This window comes from Apodemus sylvaticus, chromosome 10 (genome assembly GCF_947179515.1).
Source record: "Apodemus sylvaticus chromosome 10, mApoSyl1.1, whole genome shotgun sequence".
Classification (NCBI taxonomy): Eukaryota; Metazoa; Chordata; class Mammalia; order Rodentia; family Muridae; genus Apodemus; species Apodemus sylvaticus.
The window spans coordinates 7,879,709-7,893,320 of record NC_067481.1 but is presented as its reverse complement, the minus strand read 5'-3'; the positions used below and the strand labels follow the sequence as shown (position 1 = coordinate 7,893,320).

The following is a 13,612-nucleotide window of genomic DNA, read 5'->3' as shown; positions in this document are numbered from 1 at the left end:
TTTGTGTGTCCTCAGTCTTTGATGGGAAGGGGTATTGCCGTTGAGATGGTGCTATCTTCTGCACCCCAGGTCTTGAACTGGGATCTCAGTGGCCGAATTGCCTGCCTTTTAGCCTAAGTTTAGGAAAACATAAATACCCTGGGCCGGCAGTTGGAAGAGCCTGCTCTTCATGGAGGGAAGCCGGTGCGTACTCCCAAGGCTTGGAGGTGGGCCTTGGCATGAGTTGCCTTCTGAGACAGGTGGAGAAGGGGGGAGCTTTTAAGCTGCAAGCAGCCATCCTTGGACTTGTGCCCTTGATCCCCTGGATGCAAGAGAATGAAGGGTTCGATACTATAAGACCTGGGAATGTGAAGTCACAGAGCATGGGCTTCTGAGGTGGATGCAAAAAGGATGCTTTCTGTGGGGTTGGCTTACCATGGACGCCTGAGGTGCCTCTGGGCACTGCATCAGACATGGTGTGCATGCATGCCTTCAGCAGACAGCATGAGATAATCTACAAGAACTAAAAAAAAAAAACAGGGCAGGCAAAGTCAAAGCCACTGGTCCTGCCACCAGGTGGCGCTCAACTACAGTAAATAAGCCCCTTACAGAATTGAGGAGGGGGTTTTTTGAAATAGAATCACATGCATCCCCTGTGCTGGCTTTGAATCCATCCTACTTCCGCCTCTGAGTCCTGGGACTTCGGTTGTGTGGTGCCCAGTTTAATGTGCCACCACTGGGAGTTCTTTCTGCTTTTATGAAATGTATAGCAGGCGAGGGTTGTGTTAAATGCTTAAGCAAGCAGGTTGTAACCAGAAGCAGAGATCTGCTTGCTGGAAGAGGTCATTTTTGCATATGCTATGAGCTTTTTGGGGAGACATGGGCTTTGTTTACCCCTGGAGTGGGTGGGATGGGAGAGTGGTCGCTTAGGATTCCCAAGGAAAACAGATGGTTAACAGCTTTGGCGGCTCTTTGTCCCCGGTACATTTCTCAAAAGGCTCACCCTGGTGCCTAGGAGACTGACGGTGTATTGTCAGGCCCTGTGGTCTGCTGAAGGCATTTTTTCATGCAATGCCTCCTGCCCTGGCAAGACTGAGTCACTTAGGGTGTGCTTCTGCAGTCCAGGGGGGCTCCAGAGACAGAATGGTGTCTTTGTGCCTTCAGGTGATGGGTTCGCCACAGCTAGTGTTAGTCAGCTGTGGACAGCCTTGAGCTCTGCAGTAGTGGACTCCTGGTTGGCTTCCCCTCCTCTGTGGCAGAACCCTGGGAGCTGAATGCCCTGGTGCTGAGCTCCCTCAGGGTAGGCGTGTACTTCCTCTGGCTCTGCACCAGGTTCAAAATCAACACAAAAGTGAGCAGAGGCATCCTGGGGACACTGAGGCAGGTGTGGGGGGGCCCCAAGCAGCACCTCCAGGGAAGCAGCCCTCGGAAGTTGCTTCACATTTCCCTGCTTGGCTGCATCAGAAGTCCTAAGGCTGAGGGCACGTCAGTCTGCCCTGGGCTTCAACTGGCCTCACAAGCTTCAGGCCAGCCTGGGCTACATAGTTCCAGGAAACCAGGCCTATCTAGCAAGACCCTGTCTTAACTAGAAAAGACTCATCCTATAAGTCTTAGTTGTACAAGGGCAGTTCAAGTCCACAGAGCATTTCCATCAATTCAAAAGCCCCTCTCCAGCTCTGGCCACTGGGGAGCAGGCACATCTCTGCCCAGCCCCTGCCCGGCAGCTCATGGGGTCTCCTGACTGGATTCCCTTTCTCCCCTGATCACTAATCCCTGGTCCCACAGGATTCCCATCCACCACTCAGAATCCTCAGCAGAACTGTTCCTTGTGGAGACACCCCTTAAGCTGGCTATACACCCTCATGCCAATGCAGGACAAAAAGCACTGGACATGTTTATAATCGCCGAGGTCTAGAACCTCCCCTCCCTACTAAATGACTAAAGACAGGAAACTGGGCTTAACTCATCATTAGGTGTCCTAGACTAGGGAGGATTCCTAGACAATGCTGAACCAGTGAGACGTCTCTGTGAGAACAAGGGGGGGGGGAGGTAAGTGCCCAATGCAGATGTGGTAGCAGCTGGACTCTAGCAACTGTAGAACAGAACTGACAGGGAGGAGCCCCAGTGGCCAGGCAGAGCAGAGAGGAAACTAACTTTTTGTTTTTTTGTTTTTCAAGAAAGGGTTTCTCTGCATAGCCCTGGCTGTCCTGGAACTCACAAGACCAGGCTGGCCTCGAAATCAGAAATCTGCTTGCCTCTGCCCGCCAAGTGCTGGGATTAAAGGCGTGCACCACCACTGCTTTGCTAGGAACTCACTTTCTAGCAAGGTTCTTTGATTAAGAATGCCTGTTTTGGGGGCACCACCAGCACCTCGTTAGAGATTCTCCCTGCCTTCTCTGGGGTCCCTGTTCCTTCCTCTGCCTGCAGCACCAAGCACCTTCCAGCTGGCTGCCCCACCCATCCCACTCCCCGCTGTTCCCAATCAAGCCTGACCCTGACTTGCCACCTAACGTGTCCACTGGCACTTAACCTGCCCACCACCTACCTCCTGCTTAAGACCCCTGTGCTCCCGGCACTTGATTCTAACCAAAAGGCGGTGATGGGGCTAGGTTCTGGAGTGTGCAGAAGGCCTGCAGAGGTCTGCTGAAGTGATGGCTCCTGGTGCTGCTGTACCCTGTTTTACTTGCCCTCCCCCCAATACCCTCTAACCTAGCACATGATGACTTCACGTGTTCTGCCAACCACACAGTGTAAGTCAGTAAGGCCTTGGGGCTTTTGTCTGCTCTGACTCTTGGTAAGCGGCTCTCCCTTCCTGTGTTCTTTCTGTCCACCCCTCCCCTCTAGGAGCTCAGAAGCTTCCCCGAGTGCCCACGATTTATACCGTAGATTCTAGAATAAGTCATCTAGAGTGAATCGTGTCATTCGTGATGTGATGTCATATGCCCATAATCCCAGCCCTAGAAGGCTAAGGCAGGATGATCCTGGTTTCAAAGCCAATCGAGACAATTTGGTCTCTATCTCCTCTGCCCCAACCTGGAGTTTTCAAGACAAGGTTTCTCTGTTTAGCTCTGGCTGTTGTGGAACTCGCTCTGTAGACCAGGCTGGCCTCATAGTCTCAGAGATCTGCTTTCCTCTGTCTTCCAAATGCTGGGACTAAAAGCATGCACCACCCCCTCCCATCTTAGACTCTGTCTTTAAAGGGCTCTCAGCCTTGCCTAGCATGCTTGAGGCCATGGGTTCTAATCCAAACACTTCAACAAACAAATAAGCCCTGTGTGGTGGAGCAGGGAGGCAGAGGCAGGGGATCATGAGTTCAAGGCCAGCCGGGCAGTGGGGGCACACACCTTTAATCCCAGCACTTGAGAGGCAGAGGCAGGCAGATTTCTGAGTTCGAGGCCAGCCTGGTCTACAGAGTAAGTTCCAGGACAGCCAGGACTATACAGAGAAACCCTGTCTGGAAAAAACAAAACAAAAAGAGACCCAGTCTGGGGAAAAAAATAATAATAAATAGAAATACAAGAATGAGTCTCCTAAGCCAAGATTATCCACTAGCACTTGAGTCTTTTTTCAAAACCTTTTTTTTTTTTTCCTTTAAGATAAGGTCTCACATAACCCAGTCTGGCCTCCAACTCACTACAGACCTGAGGATGACCTTTGAACTCCTAACCCTTTTGCCTTCCCATCCTAAGGCATGCACCATCAAACCTGGGCCACTATTCTGATGTGATAGCAAGGATCAATGCGTGGTTTTGAGCCCAATTTCTGGAGTGGGTGTGTGTGTCCAGGAAGAGGCAAAAGAGGAGAGGTGGGGCAGGACCTGAGGTGGGGGCGGGACCTGGGCAGAGCTTCGTGCAGGGTTGGGCGTGTCCTCTCCTAGGGCTGGACATGGGGCGGGGTCTAGGTGGGGCGGGGCCGGATCAAGTCCAGAGCCGGGTAGTGGTAGCGGCGCTGGCAGTAGCAGTGGACCGGCTGTAGCTTGGGCAAGCCATGCCGGCGGCGCGCGTGGAGTACATCGCGCCCTGGTGGGTCGTGTGGCTGCACAGCGTTCCGCACTTCGGCCTGCGACTGCAGCGAGTGGACAGCACCTTCAGCCCCGGCGACGAAACTTACCAGGAGGTAAGCTCAAGATCCAAGAGCGACCCTCAAGAGTAAGAGCCAGAGCCGGCCCGCGCTCGCCCAGGTCCCACTCCTTTCTCTCTTGCCTCGGCAGCCCGCGCTCTCCGCATTTCTCAGACCCCCTTAGTCCCCAGTCGAGCCCTTTCTATTCTCTAGGACGCTCGTCCTAGCTGGAAACCTCGGGGGTCCGTAAATCTGGCAAGGTTGAAATAGAGTAGGCTGGGGAAGAAGAGGAAGGACGCGGAGGCTGCGCTCGAGAGGCGGGGGCTGAGCCTTCCGAAGACTTACAGTGGGGGTGGGGCATCTAAATCGGGGTGACTGGCGGCCGAGCTGTGTGAGTGCGCAGGGGTGCTCCAAAGTTCCCCTCCTGAGAACACCGGACGTTTTCTCTCCCGGCCCTGATGGCCTGAGAAAAGTTTAGGCAGAAACCGCCTTGAGTCTCCGAAGTCCTTTGCGCTCAGTTCCCCAGCCCCAGCCTGCAGGGTCGCAGCCACTGCCAATACCTCTGCCTTGGCTTCTTCTCAAAGGCTGCGAGGCTGAAAGAAGCGGCGTGGGTGACTAACCTCTTGGACGCCAAAACCCCACAGCTGTTGGAGTCAAGGATGGAAGGTGGCTTCAGATCCACCCCATCTCGCAGCACGTCCTGCCCTGTCTGTTCTGGCGTCCCTTCCCTACAACTTTCTAGGCCCCGAAATTCTGAGGTCTTGGTTCCCCGGCCAGCTACCGTCCTTATCCTTATACTTCTGAATTGTCCCTAATGAAAGGGGACTTTTCCTTGAGGGTTTGGTGGGCAGGTCCAGGCTTCTGACCTCCTTTCCAGACCCGGCTACCGTCTCTCAGCCCATCTCAGCCGTGGTTAAACCCACGACGGCCTCTGCGGCCCGGCTGAGTCAGTTTCCTCTGCTGGGTCAAAGATTCAGGGGCTGAGGCGACTTGGGAGGAGGCTTATTAGTTCAGAGCTCTGTGCTCGGGTTGGACTTTGACCCACAGTGGCTGGCACCCGTGTCCTAATCTCCATAGTGGGGCATTTGGCTGAGCAGGGCTTCTCTAGACTACCCAGGAGTGGCTTCTTGCCTTCCCAGATTGTCCTCATTCCGAGGCCAGGGTCTCCCGATCCCTACACTGTGCTCGGCCCAAGAGCCAGTACCCCGGAGTCTAATTATAACTTTCAATGGCTCTGCTGCTTGCAGGTTTGGGCAGTTAATTTCTGTTCTTCTGGGAGGATGGGACCCCTTTGTGCTATTACTGTCACCCCTGGGTACTGCAGCCGCCCCATCCCCCAGTCCTGTCTGGCCCTGGAAGGAAGGCCTGTTCCCCAAGGCCTGGTGGCTACCGGCATAGCACCAGGGAGTCTTCCTTCATCTAGTGCTTAAAAGGGGACGGATATGGTTTCTGAACAGCTGTGTTGGGGGTGTGGTGAGAGCCCAGATCCTGTGCTCTGGCTCCCAACGATATTTTCTCCTCTCTCCTGGAGGAAATCTAGCCCCTCAGCTGGGTCAAGGAGACCCTCCTGGCTGGCAAAGGGGTAACTTGGGCTCTTCCTCACCCCCACAGCCTGAGCCTGACCCCACCCACCCCAGTCTACGGATAGATGGCAGGTGTGTAGTGCGGGTGAGTCCCACACTGGAAGTCCTTGCTTCCAGGGTCCTGACCCCCAAATCTTTTGCTCCGGCTCTTCCCCATGACCTCTGTACCTGCCCCACCCCTGCTCTCATTCTGGTTCAGCAAGGAATGGAAGCAAAGACCCAGGAGATGAGTGTGGTGGGTCTTAACGGAAGTCTGGCATTGGGTGTTATTTAATTAAGGCTACTCCTATTTCAGTGAGTTCCCATGTTGTCTAACCAGGGGTCTCTTTCCTCCCGAGCACTGGAGTTCCACAGCTGGTTAGTTCAGTGTCACTTTGGGTGCCTTCTGTTGTAAGTGGCCTTGGTCCTCTGCAAACTTAATTTGAGGCTGAGTGTTGTGCTAGGGCCTGGTGGCATGACACCAAGGGTAGCAGTGGCTGAGGCGTCTCTGAGGCGAGGATTATCTGAGGCAGGGGCATTGCCATTCCACTGGTGGAGTTGGGTTCCAGTCCTATGGCTGTGTGGCTACAGGCAAATGAGAATTTTTCCCTCATCTCTGTGTATCCCGTGAGTTATTCTACTGAGTATTCACAGTAAGGACATCACAGGACTCAGGGATGCAGTCATTAGACAAATGGTCCTGAGGTGATGGGTGTCTAAGGACAGTGCCCTATAAAATCGAGAGGAAGAGAGCCAAAGACCCTGAGGAGGGGGATGACTGTGAAAAATGCATGTGAAAGTGTGTGTGTGCGAGTGTGTATGTATGTATGCATATGTGTGGGCATGTGTGTGTCTATGTGTGTACATATATTTATGTATGTGTGTTTACATGCATGCGTATACTCCTGTGTGTGCATGTGTGTGTTTGCACACATGCATGTACTCCTAAGCATATGTGTGCATGTATTTATGTATGTGTGTATTTGCACGCATGCATGTTTTCCTGAGCATATATATGTGTGTGCATGTATTTAGGTATGTGTACATTTGCACAAATGAATGTACTTGTGTGTGTGTGTGTGTGTGTGTGTGTGTGTGTGTGTGTGTGTAAGTGTGCCTGCACATGCGCACATCCATATGCACAGGTGTAAGTATGCACCTACAGCCTTGGAAGTAGGCAGTCAGGTTACAGGAATTGTGGACCATGAAAGGCACCTTAGCTCAACTGGAAACCAGGGTGCCTTTCAGGGTCCCACAAGGAATGACAACTCTGTGCTTGGGACCTAGAAAGCAAAGCAGAGCTTAGGAGAACTGACTACCTGGTAAGCACACACTGCGATCCAGAACTTTCCTGAGTAAGAAGGACTCAGCTTGCTTCCTGAGGGTTTTTTTGTTTTTGGTTTTTTGTTTTTGTTTTTTGTTTTGTTTTGTTTTGTTTGGCCAGCGGAGGTCAGAAGAGGAGGTTGGATGCCCTGGAGCTGGAGTTACAGACTAGATTGTGAGCCACCCTGTAGGTGTTAGGAACTGAACCCTACCTACTCCTGGGCAAGAGCAGCAAGTGTTTCTTAATTGTAGAGCCATCTTACCAGCCCTTGAGTTTAAGGTTTTGTTTTTTATTCTTGTTATTTGTTTGAGACAGGGTTTTGTGTAGCCCAGGCTGCCCTCGAACTCACCACACAGCAAGGATGATATTGAACTTCTTGATGATAATAATATTGAATCCCTGCCTCTACCTCGAACATGCTAGGATTATGGGTGTGTGCGCCTAAGCCCTGTTTTCGAGATGCTGGGGGTGGAATCACCCAGGATTTCCTACATGTGGGACAAGCACTTTACCAACTCTACATCCCCAGTGACCCCTCCTTTTGTGTGTGTGTGTGTGTGTGTGTGTGTGTTAGAGACAGGATTTCTCTGCTCTGGCTGTCTTGGAACCCACTCTGTAGACCAGGCTGACCTTGAACTCAGAAATCCACCTGCCTCTGCCTCCCAAGTACTGGGATTAAAGGCGTGCATCACCACCGCCCGACTTGATCCCTCCTTTTTATTTTATTTATTCACTATTTATTTTTGAGTCAAAGTCTCCCTGTGTAGTTGAGGCTGGTTTCCACCTGGCAATCTATTCACCTTCGCACCCTACAGCGTGGAACTGCGGTTGTGTGTCCCTGTTCCTGCTCTCTGCCTGGGGTTCTCGGGCACAGGGGAAGTTCCTAGTCCCCTGATAGTTGGTCTTCCTCATCCTCTCTCCCACTGATCCTGAGTCCTCAGGAAGCCTCCACATCCCCAACCATTTGCAGGAAGTGGCTGTGGGCCCGGCAGAGGCAGGCAGGGCTGGAGACGGGGAATTCTGCTGGGCTCGGTGTCTGTAGCAGGAAACGGCCTGGATCCCCATCCCAGGTCTCATCTCCTTTGACTGGAGAGCAAGCCTGGAAGTCGGAGGTGATCCCTGCTTCAGAGATCTAGTAAAAGGCCTCAGGAGCTCACAGTGGGAAGCAGGTAGCTGACACTGTAATCCCTGCTTGAGGAGGAGGCTCTAGCTGGCTAGGCGCCCAGTGGGCAGCCCTGAGGACAGTTAGAAAGTTACAAGGTTGAGCTGTGTCTCTCAGAGAAGTCACTTCAGTTCCCTCCTTATCTGGGGAATTATTATTACCCTCACTATCCACCAGCTACTCAGGGGAGGCCAGACTCTGATGATGTCATGTCCATAGGACTTCCTGTTGGATCTGAGGACAGAACATCTAAGGCCTTCTGCAGGCCATGGAAGAGGAGGTACAGGGGGAGTTCATTGTCATGGTTTGGCTTGGATTTTCTTGAGTCTCAGTGTCCAGAGGCTGAGAGGATGTTGCTCTGTTGTGAATACTTACCTAGTATGCACAACGCCCCCAGTTCCATCCCCAGGACCATATGAACCTGAGTGTGGTGGCACACGCCTGGAATCCCAGCACTTGAGAGGCAGAGGCCAGTGGATCTTTGTGAGTTCTAGACCTGCCTGGTCTACATAGTGAGTTCAGGACAGCCAGGGCTGTAGGGAGACCCCTGCCGTTAAAAAACAAAAAAACAAAAAAAAAACAAAAACAAAAAAAAAAACAACTTAATAAAATGAAATAACCACAAGCAAAAAGTCACTCTTGGCTGCATAAGGAGTTGGGGCCAGCATGGGCTATGGATTCTATCTTTTTGACCAGACCGAGTGCATTGAGGACAGAGTATGGAATTCTGGGAAAAGAGCTGGAGGCAGATCGGAGGGAAAAGCAGGCTTTAGAGCTCAGCCCCATGGGAAAAGAGTCAAGGTCAGAATGAGGAAGCCCGTTCATTACATCTGAACTTGGGAGAGTCATGGTCATCGGGCTGTCACGCCAGTTCCCCAAGGAGTTAACCCTTCCCGGGCTTCAAGGTGGCGTTCTCCCTATAGAGCATGGGGATAGGCCCCCTGCCTCAACCAGAGGCTGGCACACCACTCAAATTGCCATCTGTACTACCTTGGGGGGGGGAGGGGTCTGTCTACGGTGGCCACTGCTGTCCCCCGTGCCTGAGTGCCAAGGTGGCCTGGATTGCCAATGATAAAACAGAAATAACTGAAGGGGCTTTGATGTCAGAGAGGCTAAGTTTGGGCATGGTGCTGGGACGGGTGGGGGTGGGGGTGGGGCAGTAGGAGGCTGGGGTGATGTGGAGACTGGCCTTTCTAAGCTCTGGCCATTGCTTGAGGGTGTATGAGCAGAATTCTCCACCCTCTCCCATTCCCCCTCCCATCCCATCCATGTGCACTGGTTAGGAACAGAGACATAGTGTCACCTACTCTTTAGAGCAGTAGGTGACAGTGAGTTGCAGGAGACCCTCTTGTTTCCCCTCACTCCCTCTCTTCCTACCTTCCTTTCCCTTTGTTCCCTTGGCCCTAGGTCCACTGACAACTCAGCTCCCAGCGCTAATCCTTCAGTTGTTTAGGGCTCTTGGGGTGAGCAGGTAACAAGCCCCACCCCCATCTGCTTCCTGCAAGGGGCACTGGCCTGTGTTACCAGTGACCTAGCTGAGGCTGACTGCCTGGTCTGAGAAGGGCTCAGACCCAGGGCTGTCCAGAGGACCTGGGGAGCAGGAGTTCTGAGTGCTCCACAGGAAATCTAGGCTCACAAATTCTACAAATCGGAAATCTGGGAGCCAGCCATGGAGAGCTGGTGGAGCAGGTTTGCAGAGACCAGAAAGGCAATCCACGGGTCTCATCCGTCTCCCACCCGAGTGGGGACATCTCTTAGGGTTCCTTCTGCTTGGGGTCAACACAGAGGAGACCCTCCAGGGAGTGAAGGTAGTTTGGCAGCGTAGGTCATTACTGAAAATACGTTCAAGGGCTGGTGAAATGGCTCAGGGGAAAGGCACTTGCTGCCAAGCCTGAATTCAATACCCAGGCCCCACATTGCATAAGGAGAGAATCGGCTACCTAAAGCTGCCCTCTGACCCCGGCACTAGAGCCGTGGCATGTGTGTGACCCCACACATAAGATAAACAAATAAATAATAAAAATGTAAACTACATATTTATTCATAATAACTTACTGGAACATGCCCGTGCTTCAGCTGAGTTGGTTGCTTTTATTTTTAAAAAGTGTGTGTGTGTGTGTGTGTGTGGCCGATACACATACGTGTTTGCAGGTGCACATGTTTATTCATACATGGAAGACAGAAGAAGACATCAGGTGTCTGGCTGTATTTTGCCTGGCCTTATTCTCTTCAGACAGGGTTTCTCACTGTGCATGGAGGTAGACTAGGGGCCAACAATCATCCTTCTTGTCTTCCCTCCATTGTTCTGGGGTTACAGAAGTGTGTGTGTGTGTGTGTGTGTATGTGTGTGTGTGTGTGTGTGTGTGATGTATGAGAGACAGACAGAGCAGAGGGAGAGCAGAGTCTACGCAGCCTTTTATATAGGACGTGGGACCCAATCACAAGTCCCCATGCTTGACAGCAAATATCTTTGCCTCCGAGCCGTCCCCACAGCCCTCAGCTCTAATGTCGCACCTCCTCTTGACACTGAGCATGATAGTGCCTGCCCGGCCTGAGCACATGATCCCAGTCAAGGTGTACCCTGGACCACGCAAGGCACTGACTGCTGCGTCGGCCTCATCAGCCTCATCTCCACTGGCACGGTGGTCCTCTCCGACTGCACTGCATATACATACAACCTGTCCCTGCTACCCCGTCATTGCTGTTAGATTTACCCACATGACACGTGGCAGCGGTTGCCCTCTGCAGCATTGCGTCATATGGCTACCGCACATGGCGTGTGTGTTTAATGATCACCTGCACTGTTTCCAGTGTTTGGTGACCGCTGCTGGACTGACTGACTGAGTATGGATCTAAGTGTATGTGAACCTTATAGGGAGACACACACACCCTCCTTCCCGTGAGGCAGAACTGCTGGGTCACAGTGTGTCTGGAAGCACGGTGCCTTACAAGTCATCCAGAGCAGAGACCTGCTTCTTAGCGGTGGGATTTCAAAGTCTGTGAGAAGAGAGTGGGGCTTATTTTTAGGTTTTGGAAACAGGATCTCGTTCTGGAGTCCAGGCTGGCCTGACCTTCTTGATTGCTAAGATCATGAACACAGATGTGTGCTACCATGCCTGGACACAGAGTGTCATTTCTAGAGCTGGGTGTGGTGGGACACACCTACCATCCCAGCACTTACAGGACGGGGATACCAAGAATGCAGGGTGCTGTGGGGACCCAACAGTGACATTTGCACCCGCAAGGCTCTGTGTGTTGGGCCCGCTGAGTGGGTCAGTTTAAAGAAGTTAAGCTGCTGGGGGGAAGATTGTTAACCTCTGTTGGCATTAATCTGTTGCTTCTGCACTTGAAAACACTTTGAGGAGTTAAGTTGGCATGGGGCCATCTCTAGCCTGGTTTGGTTCTTTGGGATTCTGTTGTCATTTGTCCTAGTCAGGATTTCAATGCTATGAAGAGACACCATGACCATCTCAATTCTTTAAAAAAATGTTTCATCAGGGCTCTCAGAGGCTTAGTCCATTGTCATCACGGTGGGAATCATGGTAGCACACAGGCAGACGTGGTGCTGGAGAAGGAGTTGACAGTTCTACATCTGGATGAGCAGGCAGCAGAGAGAGAGAGAGAGAGAGAGAGAGAGAGAGAGAGAGAGAGACTGACTTGAGCTTCTGCAATCTCAAAGCCCACAGCCCCACACTCCAGTGACACACTTCCTCCAACAAGGCCACACCCACACCCACTCCAACAAGGCTGCACCTCCAAATAGTGCCACTCTCTCCATTGGCCTGTTGGGGCCATTTTCATTCAGGCCACCACACTGTTGCTTATTGTTGATTTTTTAAAAAAGATTTATTTTATACATACATATATATATGTATATATATATGTGTGTGTGTGTGTGTGTGTGTGTGTGTGTATAGTACACTGTAGCTGTATTAAGGCACACCAGAAGAAGGCATCAGATTCCATTACAGACGGTTGTGAGACACCATGTGTTTGCTGGGAATTGAACTCAGGACCTCTGGAAGAGCAGTCAGTGCTCTTAGCCACTGAGCCATCTCTCCAGCTCTTATTGTTGATTTTTGAAACAGGGTCTCACATGGCTCCGACTAAGATGACATTAAGCTTCTGATCCTCCAGCCTCTTCAGGTTGGCCAACCTACCAGCTCAGGGTTTTCAAAGGGAACCATCATTAGTCAGGAGACCTAGGTGTCCCCTTAAGTGGGGACCACTTAGGTGCGCACCACCATGCTCAGTCTTACGTAGCGTGGGGATGGAAACCCAGCCTTCCAGCTTACCAAGCAAGCACTCCACCTTCTCTACCGCAGCCTCAGCTCCTCCTAGTTCCAACTGTGGTGGGCTTGGCCCAGGGTGGGCGTTTAGGGTCTGACTTGTTCTCCAGCTCCAGGGAGGTATCCTGCTTCTGTCAGAGGCCAGCTTGTAGTATGGTGACTTTGTGTAGTGAGCCTCTAAAGCTCCCCGCCCCCAGCCTTCCAGGGAGGTAACCAGTGACTTCCCACCACCTCATTGGACAGGAGCCTCTTGACGTCATTCTAAGAGACAGGTGTGCTATTGAGTAGTCCAGGCCCCCTGCCTCGCCTGGGGACTGTGGAGGATGCTGTGCTCAGAGCTGCCACCCACCTTCCACCTCTCTGAAGAAGGAAGAGGAGGAAGAGGAGGAGGAAGAGGCCCCTTCCACGCTTGAGTGTTGCTCAGGTGGAAGTGGAAGCCATGTGCTAAGTGACATGAGACATCTCCCATGTCCTCGCAGCTAACCTGTGACTTCCAGATTTGTCCCTAAGACCGAGAAGCCTGTCCAATCAGGGTTAGCATCAGGACAGCCCAAGTCAGAGGCCCCATAGGCTGCCTGCATCCTCACAGGGATAGGCACCCACAGGGCAGCCACCCACAGGAGTCACCTCCATACAGTCTACCCAGCCCGCAGCCACCAGCCTCTGTGATGCAGGTCACCTCCCTGTGCCTGCCCTGCATACAGCTTACTCTCTCTCAGACCTTGGTTTCCTGTGGCCTCATACGCTGATGATCACTACCACCCACACAGGTTCCCTGACCAAAGATCTAGGGAGAGTGACCCTCCTCCCCCGCCCCCTGGGACACTGGACTTTGGGTGAGGGCAACACCGAGGCCTCATGGGAAGCCAGGAGGCTGTCAGCTCAGGAGCCTGACTTAGAGCCAGGTCCAGCTCTGGCTGGCAGCCACTGATCCCAGAGCCATCTGGTGTCCATCTGGCCAAATCAAGGGATTGGAAGATACAGTGGAGGGGGACACCTGGGCCTCCCGACAGACAACAGCTCCTGTTGAAAACTCTGACCTACTAGGAAGGGCCTAAAGAGGTATTCCCCACACACACCCTCAACAGTCTGTCCTGCCTCCTACCACTGGCATTTCGGGTCAGCTGTCCCTGGCAGGATGCAGCAAGGGACACATAAGGATCATCCACCCTATCTCCTCTCTCACCCTTGAGCACAGAACTGACTTCTAAGGACTCCGGAGAGCCCCGGCACCCAG

The 13,612-nt window shown here is 52.4% G+C and overlaps 1 protein-coding gene across 1 annotated transcript in view; it reads left to right on the top strand.

Moving 5' to 3' along the window:
• Window positions 1–3,896: 3,896 nt before the first annotated feature.
• Ttyh2 (tweety family member 2) overlaps window positions 3,897–13,612 on the top strand; it is a 45,772-nt gene continuing 36,056 nt past the window's right edge. The window contains exon 1 of the mRNA XM_052196160.1: window positions 3,897–4,095. Coding sequence (XP_052052120.1) covers window positions 3,967–4,095 — 129 coding nt within the window. The 5' untranslated portion in view covers window positions 3,897–3,966. The remainder of the gene's footprint in view (window positions 4,096–13,612) is intronic.